Genomic DNA, 19,717 nt, shown 5'->3' with positions numbered 1-19,717 from the left:
TAAGGTAGGAGTTATGTTTAAGTTATTTGAATTATAGCTTAGACTATCAATCGATGCTATGACCTTTAACCTTGATCGTATTTTAAAAACATTCACAATCAAGTTTTCATAAACGTTACTTCATGGCGAATTAATGTCAACAAAAGATATATTTTGATGGGCATGTAGTAACTGTAAGGGGGATATCACTAGTAGTAAGTTTCTTGCCTAAGGAAAAGTAATTAGTATAAATCCCAATCAACCGAGGGACCCGTTTACTTACCTGGAGAAACTTACCAACGTGATAGAACCTATTAAGCCAAAGCATGCTATATCAAACGTCACATAAAATCAAGTACTTTTTCATTCACAATCAAAGATAAACGATTTCAAGGTTAAGCTTACAATCATAGCTTAACATTATTCAAAACATTCATACGAACCTATTTATGTATAGGTTAAGTATCATTCAAATCAATCAATCAGTCAAGGTTTTCAACACCGACGGTACAGGTGAATACGCTAACCTTTTTAATCAGTCAAAACATATTTATACTCAATAAGATAAACGGATGTTTGTCTTAAAGAGCGAATCAATATTTTCATGAGATTATGTGATCTCTAAAACATTGTAATACAAAGTAGAGAATAAAATCAACTCAGACCGAATACACATGTGTCTGGATCCAAACATAACCGTTCAGCCTAATCATTCAAAGGCTACGTGGCCGCGGGCTAATGGTCATAACTAGTCTCCCATTAAGGGCTACGTGGCTTGGGAAATAATTGTGTGTCTAGGGCAGTGGTACATAGACCAGAAGTAGAAATGCTTCTGCTGAGCTTGTAGAGAAAACTATATTTGTATTATAATGTCATTCAAATGATTTATCGAGTCATACGTGTTCACAAGCATATAGCTGACGTATTTTTCCAACCCATTGCAGGTAATTAACTATTAGTATCAATAGCAAGGATTGGAGTCTTATGAAGATAGAAGCGCATGACAAGATGACTCCGTTTTTGATATAAAATCCTTGTAATGTGAAACATATATTTTGTAAACCGATACTTGGGAATTAAATGTAAATTAATATTATATTCAACCTAAAGTATTCCGCTAAAATTAACCCATAAACTCTCTTATATATTTACAAAACAGGTACCAACTTGTGGTCACACGCCTAGGCCCTAAGTCGGGGTGTGACAGGGTGCTGCCCAATTTCATTGTTAAAGTTTGTTCCGCAAACTAGTTAGATTTAACCACTTCATCGTGTCATTCATTTAGTTATTTAAACAAAAAGTCCACTCACTCCATTACATTTCAGTATTTCACCCCACTCTAAACTAGCAGTTTACCCGTCCGGTGAACAAGAATATTAACGCGGGAATATCACCCCGTATTATTATAATAATCCACAAACTTTAGACATTTGTCAACTTCTGTTTGAGATTAACACTCATTGTATTACTTGTTTTATTTGTTTGATTTAAAAATAAATTATTTAAATGAAGACCATTGGCAATAATATTGTGTAATGTATTAAAACTTAATAAAGGTAAAAAACTAAGATTCATATATCTTGTCAGCCATACTTTAGTTATTAATGGTATTATTATTTTATTAAACAAATGACTCATCACTTATAACATGTTTAAACCCTAATATATAATATAGATATCAAAAAAATTTTGATTTAGAGAGACCAAACAACATGACCCACTTCACAAAGTCAAATAATTTGAACTTTTTGAAGTCAACCCTACAACTTCAATAGCAAATTCTAAAGTTGAACTTCCATCTCCAACAAAGTACACAAACCCCATACAAATTATTTACTAATAACAAAACTGTTTTCAAAAAGATGTTTACCCAAATAAAGTTACATATTGATAAAACATAAACATAACTAAAACAGTTTACTTCAAATTAAAAACACAGCTCACTCCTTAAATCACGTTAGCATTTGCAAATGCCTCATTGGCTTCAAATGTTGCCCCAACTCATCTTGAGGGCCTGTATCCTGGCATCTAGCAATGAAAGCCTTCGCCGCATACTCCACCACCGCATTATCCACCTCCAGCGCTGCCACCACTGTAGCCACTTCCAACTGTCACCACAACCAACAACAAAATATTTAGCCACCAAATCATTTTAATACCCTTATGTCTAAAATGACTAATTTCAACCCTAGTCCATATTGTTCACAACCCGTTTTGAACCGAACCAATTCATATATACCTAAAAAAAATCTGTATTCACCTGAACCAGATTGACAACAACCCATTTTAACCCAGACTCGTTTTGATCATAGCCCGTTTTAACCCGAACCAAATTGCTAGTTTTTTGAAACCACTTGTTTCGACCCAAAGTTATTATGCTCATAGCCCGTTTTGAGCCAAACCAAATTAACTCTTCTTTTAAACAACCCGTTTTATCCGAACTCATTTTGCTCATAGCCCGTTTGGACCTGAACCAAGTTTCACCCTAATCTGTTTTTACCTGTTACCCCGTCCAACCCGACACGCCCGTTTTAAAAGCAGAAAAGAAAAAAAAATTACCCTTTTATAGTGAATTTCACCTTTAGACAGTACTTATAAATAACGAACAATACAAGTTTCATTCGGCCAAAAATCCGTCTGGTAATAATAAACACAAAGACCCGATTTAGTCTAGAAGTTTGTTAATAAAAGTTGGTGAAGCATAAATGAAAAAACTTATTCTTGTTCATTTTTAAACAACTGTATCATATATCATTTTCAAAAAATTAACAGTCCCAAGTTAAGAAAACACCTTAATTCTAGCTTCATTAACATCACATGAAATATCTAACATTTTGTTTGCATATCAGCCACTGATTTCATTTCTTCTACTGTCTCACCAGCAGTTAACTGCTTAACTGCAAATAAAGATAACCACATAATTCAGAAAAATAAAATAATAATTAATTAGGGACAAAGTATCATAATGTTGCAGAAAATGGTGAATGTTCGATAATTTATTTGCAGAATTCGCATGGTGAACGTTCGATAATCTATTTGCAGAATTCGCATGGTGAGCGTTCGATAATCTATTTGCAGAATTCGCATGGTGAACGTTCGATAATCTATTTGCAGAATTCGCGTTCAGAGCTTATAGTTCATAATAATACATACAATTCCAAAAACTGCTATAATGACTTGTACAACATATTCTATAAACTCACATATCTAGTTTTTCAAAACTGTAAAACCAAACCAAAAACCGGTTTTTGGACTTTTGAAACCATTCGGTTTCAGTTTTTTGGTTTGGATTTAGGTTTGGTTTCTGTTCGGTTTTAGTTTTTTGGGTTTTGCCATTTGAGCTTGAAATTTTAATCGGAAAAAAAAAATTTAGCCGATAATAGTGAATTTATGTATATATAATTTTGTTAATCATTAACTAATTGACGATTTTATATTTGGCCCAAAGTATTTTAGTTATATATTTATTAAATTCTTACAAGTTACTTATCTAAAAAAAATCTTGAAATTCGGTTCGGTTTGGTTTTTTCGGTTTTTATTACATGCAAAACCAAAACCGAACCATAAGTTTGGTTTTTACAAAAACATAAAATTAAACCGTCAGTTTTTGTTTCGTTTCGTTTTTTCGGTTTGGGTTTTTCAGCTATATGGTTTCGGATCAGTTATTTCGGTTTCTTACACACCCCTAAATTCACTAGCTAATTACGGGTTTGGCCTACGCAATGATTTTTGTTGGTTCATATATAGACGTACCTTTTCAAGTTAAATTATTTATTAGTGATTAAAACTTAGTTAGTTAAATGATGTGTGTTGTTGTTAGAATTGCTAGTTATTATTTATAAATAATGATAACTGACTATTTTGTTTTAATTATAAAATCACAGATACCCTGGTATGTACGCATATAATAGTTGTCATATTTATAAAAAGTACTTTCAAGAGTGTTGGAAACTATATTTTCAAAGAGTAGATAGGAAGTATGGTTTTCTTAAGCTTTTAAATTATATAAATTGTAACTTTTTAAAATTTTGGCATTAATGCTTAATAAAAGTAATTACAGACTATTATCAAGTAACTTTTTAAAACTACTTTAGTAAGATAAAGGAAATTGTACAAATTATCACGTATAATATTTTATCTAGTTTTATTTAGATGCTTCAAACTTGATTAATTATTTTTTTTAAGGTATAATAGTGTTAAAGTTGAATATAATCTGAACATGACCAACCGTTTTATGTGGTTTGGGTTGTAAATTGGTTAATGGGTCCAATCCGGATCTATTTATTCAATAGCTAATCAAAACCGGTTTGGTTTAAACATGTTCGGGTTCATAGTGAAGGAGGAAAAATAAATGACCCTATTAAACATGTTTTGATTCTGATTTATAAACCGGTTTGGTGCAAAACAAAAAACGTTTGTGAATCTCCAAAGTGCGACATGGTATACGAACTTACGGGTTGGGATGGTTCGGGAACCGGTTTTGGGGTGTTATCGGGTCGGTTTGTGAACACATCCAACCTAATTGTAGGTCCCAACCAGGATCATTCATAGATTTTAGATTTCAACGACTGTATTAAATACAAAAAGAGAAACACTGATGTAACATAAGATGGTACATCATGATGCATTGATGATTGTACTAATGCAACTAAACATGCTCATCGGAGTAAATAAATCAGTTGCTTAAGCACACATAATTTGCACAACGAATGTAGCAACGTTACAAATACTAAAACATGTGAAAAGAAAAAAGAGGATTATAAGCGCAACATCATCACTTCTCTATAGAGATCCATTAGAACAAACATGGATCGTGACCATACGTCTTACAAGTCCTTGACCATGTTGAACAAGTCACTGTTTATGTGGTCGTTATCAACCAAGTAGTAAGTGTTCTGCACCTGTTAACCAATAACAAAATAGCAATCAAACGAAACTCTCTCATCTAAAACAGGTCGTATAAAAACTAGATATTTTTACATATTTCCGCTTCTTAAGACCATTACGTATTCAATATCCCATTTTAAAAACGGAAAAGATTGAAGTTATCTATATTCATGTGTTATAGGTTTGTAAGAAATAGAAGTTCGCTTCCCATTTGTAGAAGGTTTATGCAAATAGAGCTTATGAATCTAATAATCTGATTTTGATTCTTAAAATTTTTAAAATAGTTTCAACTTTTGTGATTACTGATTAGATGGATAATTCTTAGAGCGGTTATGGTTGTTTGTTTAGCGCGTGAAAATGTCCGTGTCGGCAAGCTTGTTCATAAGCAAAGAGCTGCATGATAGGAAGTTGAGAGGTGATAAACAGTTCAAGTGTGGGGACTTCGTGCTCTTGTTTAATTCCCGACTCAAGTTGCATCTGGGATAGTTGCGTTCTCGACGGTATGGACCATACACAGTTAAGGAAGTTTTCCCGTATGGAGTGATCGAAATTGAAGACAAGAATGGGAGTTTCAAGTTAATGGTCATTGTCTGAAGCACTACATTGGTGAGAAGGAGAGCATGGAGCAAGGTGAGGTTTTTCGCCTTACAGCATCTTCGATTTAAGAGTAAGAAAGGGGTCAGGCTGAGGACCCGTTAAACCAAGCGCTCTCGGGAGGCAGCCCGAGTTGTACAGTTTGTCACTCTCTCTTCTATTTTTATTTTTGATATCTCCATAATTGCACCGCTTGTACTCAATCTCCATTCGAGTCGGTCAATTTTAGGGTATATCTTTTGTTATGCAAAACCAAAAAAAAAAGATAATACAAAAATATGTTTAGTTTTTATATTTTATTTTCTTTTGTATGCCGCTATATGTCGATTTTGATAATCTTTCGGCATATATTAATATATAGATTTGGGTCAACTAGAAATATAATCTGCACGCTTGAAGGTCAAAATACCGTTAAAAGCATATCATTTCCATCATCAATTGATGAGTTTGATTTTACAGATTTTGTTTCTTGAGTCTTAAGTTTCCAAATCTGTTTTGGTTTAGTAAAACGAGAAAGAACAGACTTTGGAGTTGAACAATTAGAATTAGAACTCTCAAAACTATTAACACTATTTGATTTTGAAAAATTCATTTTACTTTTAACGGTACCAAAATCATTTGTGTGTAAACCTGGCATATTAATTTTGAATCCTTGAGTATATGTAACCGAATGTACAGATACTTGTGGCTTTGTAGAATAAAACTTTTGTTTAACCACCGAATTCTTCTTAAACTTATTACCTTGCACCGGAAGAGTTTGCTTTTGCACGGGCCGGTGGGGACACTCCTTTGCTAGATGTCCACCATTCCCGCAGACGAAACATGTTTTATTCTATGTTTAACAACATTAAAATCACTAACCTCTGTTTTGGAAGATTGTGAAGTGGAAGCTGATTCGAGTTTCTTTGTAACGAAATCATTGTTTGACATTTCAATCTTTGAGCTCTCATCATTCAACAACCCCCCTTTCACGAAGGTTTTCTTTTCAATTTTAGTAGGAAATTTAGTTGTTTTTCGATTTCGCTTAGCTAAATTCCAATCATTATCAGAAGGTTTAACCATGGGTTTCACATTTCTTGAATGAAAGTGATTCCTTGATGTAACCCTCTGATCCTGTTTGTAATAGGGTACATATAGACGATGAACACAATTTCTTTCTATATGACCCGGTGTGCCACAATGATAACATGTTTGTCTTTTAACATAGTTAAAACCTGACGATCTATCAGCACAATTTTGAAAATCTTTGGATGAAACCCTTTTGTTTTTCAAAGCAGGTTTAGGTGATTTATATTTTTGACACTTAACTGAATTTGAGTTTTCAGTTTTTAAGGTTATTAAAGTTTCTGATTCATTTGAGTTTAACGAAACGTCAGACTCAGCTTTATTACAAATATAAACCCCTTCACCCTCATCGTTCTCACTATCAGAATCCTCAATCTTTACTTTGTCTGCACATGAAGTAGAGGCATTAAAATCGAGTATGGTTTATCTCAATAGACATTTTCAGATTGTCTATTTCGAAAGATGGCCAATTTTGTTTTTTAAGTGTATCGACAACAGTTCATGTATGTTCGTAACGATCTGACTATATTGTATGTTCATGTGCATAATCTTTCGAGTTATTTAGCATTTCACAGGTACCAAGAGAAGAAAACGCTGAGGCTGATGCTTTGGCAAACTTAGCATCATCACTCAGGATCCCAGACGGTGTCATGATACCTATTACACATATCTTGACTCCGATGATAGAAGAGGTTCAAATCAATGAAGTATCAGACACTGAAGATATGGAAATTCAGGATCCTGAGGATACAAAGGAATCCTGGACCATTCGTATTATTAAGTACACTCAAGATGGAAAGATCTCGAAAGACGAAAATCCTAGATCTTTTCGCACAAAAGTAACTCCATATATTATTTTGAACAACTTATTGTATAGACGATCTCTTGCAGGACCATACTTGAGATGTTTGGAGAAGCCTGAAGCACTTGAAGTACTCAAGGATATTCATGAAGGCGATTGTGGAAATCATACTGGGGCAGAGCATTGTTTTCCAAGACCCTGAGAACAGGATACTACTGGCCAACTATGAAGAAGGATGCAATGATCTTCTCTCAAAAGTGTGATGCCTGTCAAAGACATAGCAACATCCTGCACCAGCCGGCTGAGCCTCTACATTCTGTTATATCCCCTTGGCCATTCATGAAATGGGGAATGGACATAGTTGGGAAATTGCCAAAGGCACCAGGAGGAAAAGTCTTTATGTTAGCAATGACAGATTACTTTTCCAAATGGATTGAAGCTGAAGCCTTTGTCCAAGTCAGAGAGAGAGAGGTTATCTCCTTCATCAAACGCAACATCCTGACCAGATTCGGGATCCCGACGGAGATAGTATGCGACAATGGTTCTCAATTTATTGGAAGAAGAACCACTGACTTCTATGCCAGCTGGGGCATCAAAATGATTACTTCCACACCTGTTCATCCTCAAGCCAATGGCCAAGTGGAGTCAAGCAATAAGATCATCATCAACAATCTTAAGAAGAAATTGAGATCCAGGAAAGGAAAATGGGCTGAAGAACTCCCATTTGTTCTTTGGGCTGATCGAACTACTGCAAAAACAGCAACTGGCCAAACACCCTTCTCATTAGTGTTTGGGTCAAAGGCTGTGATCCTGACAGAAATGGTGATCCCAACATTCAGAATCAGCAATCAGGATCCCTAGGTTAACAATCAGAATCTCCTTGAGGATCTTGATACGGTAGACGAACTTAGGGATCTTGCAAGAATTAGAATGGCATCGTACTACCAAAGAATGGCGAAATCCTACAACAAGAACATCAGGATAAGAAGATTCCAAGTTGGAGATTTGGTACTAAGGAAAGCATTTCAGAATACTACTAATCCTGCCGAGGGGAAGCTTTCTCCTAAATGGGAAGGTCCCTACTTAATTGAGTCAGAAGCAGGAAAGAGGGCATATAGGCTAACTACTATGGAAGGAGACCTACTGCCAAGGGCCTGGAATGCAATCCACCTTAAGTCCTATTTTATCTAGGATCCTTGGGTTAATCAATTTTTGGGATCCTAGTAAACTCCAAGTAACCAGTATGGTATGATATTCTATACTTTATTCAAATTCATATTTTATTTATCATCTTTTAAACAAGTTTGCTGACTTAAGCATCGGAGGGGTGTTAGAAAAACTAACACCCACCCATTACTTAGAATTCAATGTTTTGCAGACACTTAGGATCCTGATGATCAGGATCCCCAAGACTTTTCATCCGAAAGAGGCTGATCACCTCTCCTACGATTAAGATATTCTGAATATCTTCTAAGGTTTAAAAGGTCTTCACCTTTTCTAAGATCGCCAACAGCGCACGATCATTCGACCTTAGTCCAGGAATCTTGATCCCAGTTCACTATACGTGGCTGACAATTTCATTATTTTGGGCTAAGTAGTTGAATCCTTGAGTTTATGGCAGACGTGCCATCCTAAGAGGTTTCAAACATTTAATTGTTGAACCTCGTGTATTATCCAAAGGTTTTTAGCATTTTCATGCTAACTAATGGTTTGGCATTTTCATGTCACTAAGAATTGGCCTAGTCGCCCGGGCCTTGTCGCCAGTATCCCAGGCTATGTAGCCAGCATCCCAGGCTGTATCGCCAGTATCACTAAAGTGTTATGAACTAATCTTAGTTTATAAGACTTGATCAATTTGAATATTGCTCTGAGCACTTAAAGTTTTACCAAAACAAGGTAAAACTACAAATTTTGTTTGAAGAAAAAGACTACTTGGAAAAAATAAGAAGTCTTTCAATCAACACTAGGATCCTCAAGTAAGACTGATAAATTGAAAGTCTCGCTCTGGTATGGATCCCAAACTATTTTATCTTTGTTTCATTCTTAATATTGGCTAAGTATCATGGTGGATACGATGCATGTTGGTATTAAAACACTAACCATTTATAGAACAAAGACACCATGGTATTAAGCCAAAAGATTACTGATATTTTATTAAGTAGTCATGCAGGAAATTAAAAGATACCAAACCCGGGCTTCGTCTTGAAAACCAAGATCCCGCCACCCGGGTCAGGATACCAAAAGTCAGGATAATCAGGGCTTCATCCTGAAACTCAGGATCCCTCCACCCCGACTACCAAATTGTTTTAACCTAGAAACTATTGTTCAACATTACAACCATATCGAAATTGTTTCAAACACAACCAAACATCTAAAAAAGGGGGGCTCGGGCCTTGTCTTTATTATCCTTCATCACCCCCTAAGCTGCCTATTTATCCTCGCCGGCAGCGGCATCCGGCAGCACCTCTACCTTTCGGGAAAAAAGACTTTTATGTTTGTTTTGAAATTTTGAGTGTACTGACCAGAACCCGACTCCAGATTTGAAGTTCGGATTATGAACAGGACCAGCTCACTTAAACACTCGTTTAACTTTTTAAATTCATATCTTTTGAACCGTAAGGCCGTTTGATGCGATTCCAGCGGCTAAATGTTCGCTTGATATTATTTACCGTAATATTTATATGATTTTTCGGGTTGACTTGGACAGCAGTCATTTTCTTTTATTTTCATTTAGTTATCACTATCCCATTTTAGCATTATATTATTTTGGGACTCATATGCGTAAACATAAAATGTTTTACTTCATATAAACCTCAAACGCGATTCCATTATATTCGAAACGTGTAACTATTCGATTAGTTGTTACATGCTTAATTGTTTATTGCTTTCTCGGGTGGCGACCGCATTTCCACAGCCATATAGTATAATCATGCGCCGTCTATGTGACACCTCAGGTATTTAATTTATATGCAGTATTAGTGACACCGCAGATATATATTTATTGTGATTGTTTAACTCAATGATGTGTTATCACAAGCCGCATGGAATTAGTTTTTATTTACTATTTATATATTAATTGGTGTTTGCTCACTCAACATGTGTTGCTGACAAAAATAAGTATACTCGGGATACTGTAGATGTGCTCGAGGCTGAGACGTGTGCTCGGAGTAATACTTGTGAATATCTTCAATAACTCCCTACGAGCATGCTTGAGATCCTTTTATTATTATCTTTGCTCGACCCACTAAGTTTACTCGTGAACTTAGTTTAAGCTTGGATATCTAGCAAAGTTTGCTCGGATACAAACTTTGCTCGAAGTAAGAAGTACCTTGTTCGACGAAGTGTGCTTGCTTGAAGCTAACACTTGTAAAGATCTTCTGAAGTTAAATCCTGCTCGGGAGGATATCTTGCTCGAGGTGTCCTTATCTTGCTCGAAGTTCCAGTTTGTGCTCGAGTTCCATACTTAGCTATTTCTGGGAAGGTTGAGAAGATTCCAATCTTCATTGAGTCCAACATATCCATCTATTGTTTCTAAATTCACAAGACAGTTAAGGCATGTAGAATATTCAATCACAATATCATGAGAATTAGAGTTAGAAGATACCTTAACAGTTTCAATGCTTGGAAATGATGTGACATGTGCCATGAGAGCAACCCCGGATGCATTCACAAACTCTTCCCTCTTCTCATCATCAGCAACATCTCTCTTAATCACATCAACCTCTATCTCTTCCTCTGAGCTCCCATCACTATCACATTCAGTAAACTCTTCCATCTTTCCCTCAATCTTCTCATCAGCCAAAGCAAACCCGGCTTCTTCATCAGCAGTCTTCACATTCTCTTCACACACCAAACCATCTTCATCATGAGCATACATCTTCACATCAACCTCAGCAACAACCTTGTCAATCTCTTCACCATTAAATTTAGCAAACAAAGCAAGATTAAATACTACATCCTCTGCATCTTTACCCCAATCCATACCATTACTATTCAAGGCAACCATCGCCTTAGGAGTCGTTTCATTCTGTGATTTGGAGTAATCTGCGGGTTTGGTAAAACCAGAGGGAGGTTCTTTTGACGGTTCACATTCTCTAGCAATATGTCCCGATTACTCACACTTGTAACACTTCACTCTACTCTTATCAAACCCAATCTTTTACTTCCCGTTACCCACTAGTTGTGGTCAACCATTTTTATTGAATAGCTTCTTTGTTCAAACTATAAACATGGCCATTTGTCATTGGGGGTTCATTCTTCAATAGCTTCATCATCTATCTGTTCCAAATCTTCGTCCATGAGGGTAGGGTTGGTGACCCGACCAGCAACAAGTGCCTCATATGAAGCAAGGAATGAAGTAAAAAAAATATATATATGTTGCTCGGGAACAAGGACATTTCCTTGAAATGACTGATGTTGTTGCTTTCTTGATGAACAACTTGAACTTATCACCCTTATCACCATCAGCGCCAGAAAAGAATGCTTACCCAGATTTGGAAGAATTGTTAGCATTTGAGTAAGCCACCGATGGATCTTGAAGCTGTTGATCTTCACTGGTGTTTTGAATTTTCATTTCCATGTCATAAGCTTGAAGTTTACCAATGAGATCACTTAAGCACATATCCGAAGGATCCTGAGTCGTCTAGAGAAGAATGTATGCATCTTCCAACTAGGTGGTAATGCGTCTAACAGTCTAAGGTTTGTCTCTTCCTGAGTGAAGATGATGTCAAAGTTGTCACACTTACTTGGTAGATGTGAGAATTCTGTTAATTCTTTTCCAAACAGGAACCACCGATTTACAAATTTTTTTAACCACACAATTTAGTGAGCGGCGCCAAATCTTTCTATGGATTGATTTTTTTGCCTCTTTTGCTGTTTTTAACATTGCAAGAAACAAGGTAGAGGTGCTATGCAATACTAATATCACTAGCTACTCACCACCTAAACCTTGTTCAGGACCAGAGGCGGCTTTCGACTATGATAAACTGTTTAAATCATTTAACATTCCCGATCTGTATGATGCAGAAATGGAAGGCCGAGCACCAACGCTAGTCTAACATCTAATGTAAAACACAAGGGTGCGCACCATCATCACCATGATCATCGCCTTCATCACCATTCCCGCCATCATCATCCCCACCTCCGCCGACAGAAGTACATTCTCCTGATTTATCAATAGGAGGGTCTTCAGCTTTAAACGCTTGTTGTAGGCGGACCACTCCATCATCCCAGGCTGCGAGCTTCGCCACTTCTGTCATAATAACAAACATTAAATTATTATAACGTTGTTGTTCAGTCTCCAGGTACGCATAGCAATCTACTCCAAATAATTCATGCTCTATGGCAGGCCGACCATCATCAAAAAAGCGAAGCCCCTTCTGAAACCAAGTTGGCGCTTTAGTACCAAGTTGGCGCTTTAGTCTTAGGCTGGCCGATGATAAGTCCGCCACCATGTCAGTAAGCTCCGGGCCATCTTGGATCCAAAGAAACACGTGGTAAAATCATATCAACGCAACAAGATAAAAACATCAAAAAATGACACGGTACTTACCCCCATGAATGCCATGATCCATAAACCAGTCACGCTCCCCCTTATAGCGCATGCTGGTGGCTGTCGCGACAATAACTTTTGAGATAGCATCAACGGCATCATAGAATAAGATATTGTTCATTTAAAGCACGCCCGTCAGCACAACATCCTTGGCCGCGGCCACAGCCCTCAACTCTTCCACCTCCGTGGTCAAGTGAGAAATCAAGGCATCCTTCTCCTTAATAGATGACTCCCGGGCCTCAGCCTGGGCAGTCATCTCCCTCACCACGTCATCATGAGACAAAACCTGTTGTTGCAAAGCCAGGTTCGCCTCCTTCAAAGCTTCCGCCTTCTCCTCAGCCTTCCTCCTGGCCTCCAGATGTAACATCCTAAAAGTGACAATCTGAAATATGAAATCTCCAGCTTCGCGTTACGCGACGGGGCAAGAGCCAAGTCATTCGCGTAACACGAAGAATAAGTTATAATATTCAGATTAAGGTCGCGTCGCGCTACACGATGGCCACGACCTTTCATACGTCGCGCTACTATGCATCAAGCCGGTAAGACGCGTGTCGACACATGGCACGACCTCGCGGTGATTCAGCATACCACGCGACATTCGCAGGGCGTCGCGCTACGCGACGGATTCCAAAATCCGGTATAAATAGGACGGCCATGGGGACTTCATTCCTCACATCCCATAGCTCTTCTCTCTACCTCGAAGTACATGCCATGATGTCTCGGTGATCTAACGAGCGTTCTCTTGAAGTACGTGCAAGATAGAGTGCTAACGAACAGCCGACGTCGAGCCGATTGTAGGTCCTTGGAATGGATCTATAATAGGTATGTCACGACAACTAAGGGTGCAGAATCCCCGTAGCAATCGTTAACGTGTAAGAATAAATATTAAACATAAACACGACAAACACAGTGAATGTTAATGTTTTCTATTGCTTAGAAACTCAATTCTCGACAATACTAAGCAAAATTACAATGGATGTGACGGCTGAAATGAATACCATTAACCCTAAACGAAGTTGTATATATAACCAGCTTAACTTCGCTGGTTATGTGTGCGGTGAAGTTATCAACTTCGCCGCTAACTTCGCTATCTATTAACTTTGCTAACCAACCAAATACAAAACATAAACGTATCTTGTAAATACAAGCCAAACTAAACTATAACAAATGAACGACTGACACAAAATGCACTAACAGACTCCCCCTTGACAGTTGCTTCATTTTTCTTCGTTTTCTTCAAAACAGCTTGTAAACAAAAATACTTTCACCACCAACTCAATCATGCTTCTTCGAATGTACTACATGCTTGACACACACTGTTTCCACCTTCTGGTCCCTTTTCCCTTCCGATTTCCAACCTGGCAAATAGAAAATCTTAATCAAGTGTAGTACCTGAAGATCTGCCCTTGATAGATTCACCAGCTGCATTGGATCATATATCCTCATCAGCTTTTCACAGTCTTCATTCTCCATTACTGCTTCACCTGTTTCACAATCAACATACCAAATATGCATCTCTTTCAACACATTTTGACACATTTTCCCCATTGGGATCTCCTTCAAACAACGAATAGGCTTGTATGTTAGCAGCGTCCACGGTCTCCCACTTGGCCTTAATCCCTTTTCCTTATCTTCCACATATTTCCCTTTCTGTGCTTTCAACAAAGTAACTTCTTTTCCTTGACAACCTCCTTCCAAATGATCTTTGCAATTCTTGTTGCCTGAGGATCTTGGCTTCGATTAATTAGCCTCATCCGTCCTAACTAGTTAACCTCACATTCTGGCAAAGAGTTAATGGACTTCAATCGCAGTGGAAAATACTGAACTCCATCAAATCTTTTTATCACAAACAGCTTCAACACTTCATCAAACAACCAACATATAATCCCTTTCTTTGACTTTGTAGCTTCCTTGATACTATAACTCTTTTTGAATGGAGTAGGGATAAATGCTTTCTTGATCCAATTAAACCACTTTTGACAACCTTCTTTCCACTTCAAATCGTCATCCCAGTCAGCCTCATCATCTTCCATCTTTATCTTTTCCCATATATCTTTCACATTTATCACCTCTTTTCCATCATCAACAAAGACATTATCATGACCAGGAGAAGGAATAACATGCTCAACCCCTTCATCCACAATCTCTCATTCCAAGAGTTCAGTGATTCATCAATAACAATCTTATCTCCAAGCTCTCTTATTTCACCTTCCTCTAGATCGTCACCATCATCAACATCAGACCAATTTTCCTCAACATCTAAACCTTGCAACGCCTCAATCTGTTCATCAACAAGCACAACAGTCTCACCACCAGACACACCTTAAGTTGAATCCCCCTGAGATGTGCCTTGAGTACCAAGAGTTTGAGAATTTCTTAGCATCTCACCACCTGCACCTTCCGGTGCATTGGGATCATCGTCTCTGTCCTCAGACCGTTTCATCCTCAGGTCATCACCTTTACAACTCGTCACCCCCTTAGAAGCAAAGAAGTTCTTAATGGCATCAAGAATCTTTCCTTCTTCAATCAATAGGTTTGATTGAAGTTGATTTTCTGCGATCAAAGTGTGAAGGGCTTGATTCTGAACGGCATTAATCCTAACTTGTTCAATTGCAAATCTCTCCAAAGCAGCAATACGTTCCGAGTCTGAGAGATTTGTATTGAAGGCATATGTAATGTGGGACAAATCAATACCATATGGTCGCGGGAATGTAGGTATAGCAGATGTAAGCTCAACAGTAGTAGGCAGACTAACTGTTGGAAATGATGAAGTCAAAGAAATAGAGGATCCGACTGTCGCCACTAATGTAGATTCCACATACATCTCCACAACATCGGATGGAGTTAGAGATATGGTAGGTAAAGAAACAATCTTAGGTGCTGTGGAAGCCACCATGGTTGTCGCCGGTGCACTAACAACTGTGGAAGTAACAACAGGTACTGAAACTGGGATACTTACTGATGAATTCGAACGTGGAACATCATAAATAAGAACTCCACGAGGCTTCTTCGATCTCCTTGAAAGCTCTTGTACGTCTATCTCTTCATCAAAATCATAATCACTATCATCACCAACATCAACTCGCTTCCTCTTCCCCTTACCATTTGCTTTTGCTAACACCATCCGGTAACGCTCATTCTCATTAATATCCTCAGATGAAGATGACTCAGAGAGAGTTGCTTTACTCGAGACTCGTTTAGACACTAGAGGTGCAGAGACCTCAGCAACAGTAACATGTGGAGCAGCAGGAATTTCAACTTCCATATCAAAGAAACCCTGGAATTCAAGTTCGATAACCGGGGCCGGAGGAGTAGGACGAGGAGGAACAGCCACAGGAGGTTGTTGAACATCGACAAAGCCATCATTTGGGGGTGCCACTTAGTGTGGATTGATCATGGCCCCAATCAACGTTGTATGCCGAAGCCTCCTTGCAGGATCACTTCGTGTGCTCGAACCTCGACGTTGTTGAAAGATCCGTTTGTTGATGGGGTCAACAAAACCAATAGGACGCCTTGCACGGATTTGTGGAGCAACATGATTAATAATCATCGGTAAGAAGCGAGGATACATCAAAAACCTCTCACGCTCAGGAGCCCGGCTTTGTCTGTCAATCTCATAAAATATCATTTGAGTGAAGCTATATGGCTTGTTATAGACAAGAGTCATCAAAGATGACTGCATTGTCGCGCCCATACCATTTGTACCAGCCTTCCGACCGAACATGCAAACGATCAAGACATGCATTAAGAAGCGCCACTGATCCAATAGGAAACCCTTTCGCCATTGATTGTCAGACATTAATCCAGAGTAACCCATTCGAAGAAAAGCACCATCTTGAAATGTTGCTGGATATTCAATTAGGCCGGAGTCTTCTTGTGCAGTTCCAGTTGCAAGGATTCTCGAAGTTCAGCCACATTGAACTCTACAACCTCGTTGAAAGCAGTTGCACGCATAACCGAAGGTTCAATCTGACAATCATACTCAACGGAATTCAAAAAATCATGTATATCGGGAATACTGATCGGATGAGTATGCGAAATATCAAAGTAGATCCTTGATCGGAGTAAGAAGTTGATGATTTCTTGATATTCTGCAGGGCCTTCTGGTTCTAGTAACGTGTACAAGTTGTGTTCTAAAACAAATTTCGCGGATTGTTGTCACCACCTTCATCACCACCTGCAGCAACAACATCGGCCATATCTGAAACTGTAAGTCCCGTGACAGATCACAATACGATATCAAACAAGAATATATTACGTGCGGAAACCGTAATATAAACTATCAAGAACACAGAAGATGAACACGAGAATCAAGCTTCAATGCACACGATTTTATTAGATTAATCGTCTAGTACATAAGCCTCTATGTGAATCGGCTAGATAGAATCCTTAGCCCCGTAAAACTAACAACTGTGAACAACTAATTACAAAACAACCTAAATACCCTTTATATACCAGGGTGTACATGTAAAGCCTAACCCAACAATAATAAGCCCACCGAGAACTCTATAAGGAGTTCTCGGCTCCCATGCTAACCGAGAACAACCAATGAAGTGACAAACCATATTAAACTAGACCCAACAATCTCCCCCTTGGTTTGTTGCTTCATTTGTTTCTTCATTGATCAACCACTTGTACGTCTATGTTTGCTAACGCTCCAGCCCATAACTTGTTTGCGATGATCTTTGCAACCATGCCGGTATACTCTTTTGCAGCTTCTTCGAATAACGGTTCTGCCACGATTTGAAAGTTTGACAACGTATGAATATCTCGCTCACCGAATCTCAATAAGTCTTTGGGATCGACGACTCTGAACTGACAATATTCAAGAACGATTACTACTGTAGCAGTCTCAGTGTCGTATACCCAGTATTTAATACTATCCAACGTTCCTTCATCAAACCTCTTCTGCATTGGAAACGTTTTTGTCTTCTTCGTCGGTGGCCACATAACATTCTTCATTTGCTTGTCTGTGTGTGGATCTCTAACTCCCTTAGCTCTTTTAACAAACGCTTCAGCAGTCAAGAACTTGTCAAAACCTCTTTCTATCTGCTTGCCCAGCGCTGCATGAAATTTGTCAGCCTTCGGTTCATGATTCGGATTATAAAAGGAGCATTATATAACTCAATCAGGTCCACTTTGGTAAACGTGTTAAAGTCTGATACGTCCCCATAGTACTCCACCCGTTTGCTCTTCCTTTTCACAAACCACAAGTTCTTATCCACCACAAACCCCCAACATAATATCCCTGATCGATCACCATATTTATCGTAGAAGTCATACCCGATCTCAGAAATAAAATGCAATAGAGTTAACGGTGAACCGGGCTTGTGTTTGACACAATTCCCTTAAACAGATTCGCGGTCTGTTCCCAGGGTACGCCTGTTCGAAGCAGCAACAGCGTACTGCCGGACTTGACCACTTGTCTGAAATGAAAACGAAGCAATCTTGCAATAGAGATCATGTTTGGAAGTGTATGTGTTTTTCGGTTTTTCATGTGTCTTTCGTATGTGTTGAACTAATGCATTAGAAATGATTTTATAGCCATAAAACTCATAACTTAAGTGATACTAATGACCATTAGTACACAATAATATCAAATAATGGTCATTATTGTATTTTCAAAAGAAATAATGATCATTAATAATCATTAAGATAATGATGATCTTACAATTACGAAATGCATCAGTTAACAGTCAAAACCGCGTGCAAAAACTGCCTCACGAAAAACCGGGTTTTCTGTGCTGCATTCGTGTCCGCGGGACATGCGGGCACGCGTGACAAGCTCTTACCACATTTACATTTGAGACTTTCATTCACACTTATACCCAAAACTTCCAACAATCCCCCACATGAACGGAGGTCGATCTCAAAACAACATTACTATGATTAAATTTCAACAGTTGAGATTTGCATACGATCGGTAGGTGTTACCCTTTGAACCTTCGCTCATGAAGCGCACTTAGCCAACTGGCTCCGAGTAGACGGCGATGTCTTTGAACTCGTCAGCCGCTTGTGTAGACGACAATACACTTCACACAAGACTCTCCCTGACAAAGTCAAGACCTCATAGTTATGTTCGTTATGGTCATGAACATGTGCCTGGTTCTGCGAGAGCTATTAAGTATTGTGCCCTAACAATACCCTAGAAGCGACCCCACTTCTCTCTCACATAGGTGATTCACCACATAAGGTTACTCTAGCTGAATCATTAAAAGCCACAGGCTTAGCCTCAAATTTGTCACTTTTTAGGAATGGACTAGGAAGTTTACTATGTCCTGCAATAGACTCCCTTTTAGAAGATGTGGGGTTATCAATCTTTATCCCCCCCACAGTGACCTCACTAGTTCATACAATTAGGTTTTCCTATTGAACTCAAATCTTGGGATCTCCAGTCAAATGAGTTAGGTTTCTTTCATATGAACTTTAGTTTTTTTAGGGCTTTAGTCTCATTCCACAACTTGATCTCTTATTAACCCTCAGGTTGTTGGATCCAAACCATTATCTTTTTGACTTCTTCAAGTCAGTTAAGATAATTTTTAGTGAGATTAGTTGTTTTTGATGTGTTCTGAACTCACACGTTCGTCTTGCCTATTTTGTCAATCCTTAACACTCTTACTTAAAATCCAAGACTCGAATCTAGTTCCATGTCTTGGTTTTGGGATGACATGAAGACTCACTTCAAGGCTTACACATCTTTACTATGACATTTGTGTACTTCACTTAGTCATGTGTTTGCAATATTAAACTGGATTACAATAATCCCTATTGCTTAAACCTTCCCATTTCAAATGCAAGATACTCCCACATTTAAATGTTATTGGATATCTTTATTCAAC

General features: G+C 38.2%; 1 protein-coding gene across 1 annotated transcript; it reads left to right on the top strand.

Annotated features, from left to right (window-relative positions):
- The first annotated feature begins 6,987 nt into the window (after window positions 1-6,987).
- Window positions 6,988-7,529, top strand: LOC143611588 (uncharacterized). Its single transcript, XM_077085777.1, has 2 exons — window positions 6,988-6,999; window positions 7,101-7,529. Exons 1-2 carry the CDS (start codon window positions 6,988-6,990, stop codon window positions 7,527-7,529), a joined length of 441 nt encoding a protein of 146 aa, XP_076941892.1.
- Window positions 7,530-19,717: the final 12,188 nt, after the last annotated feature.

Source organism: Bidens hawaiensis, unplaced genomic scaffold (genome assembly GCF_021521415.1).
Source record: "Bidens hawaiensis isolate Kalapana, Puna unplaced genomic scaffold, B.hawaiensis_p1.1 tig00031760_1, whole genome shotgun sequence".
NCBI classification, from domain to species: Eukaryota; Viridiplantae; Streptophyta; class Magnoliopsida; order Asterales; family Asteraceae; genus Bidens; species Bidens hawaiensis.
This window is presented reverse-complemented; position numbering and strand designations above follow the sequence as displayed.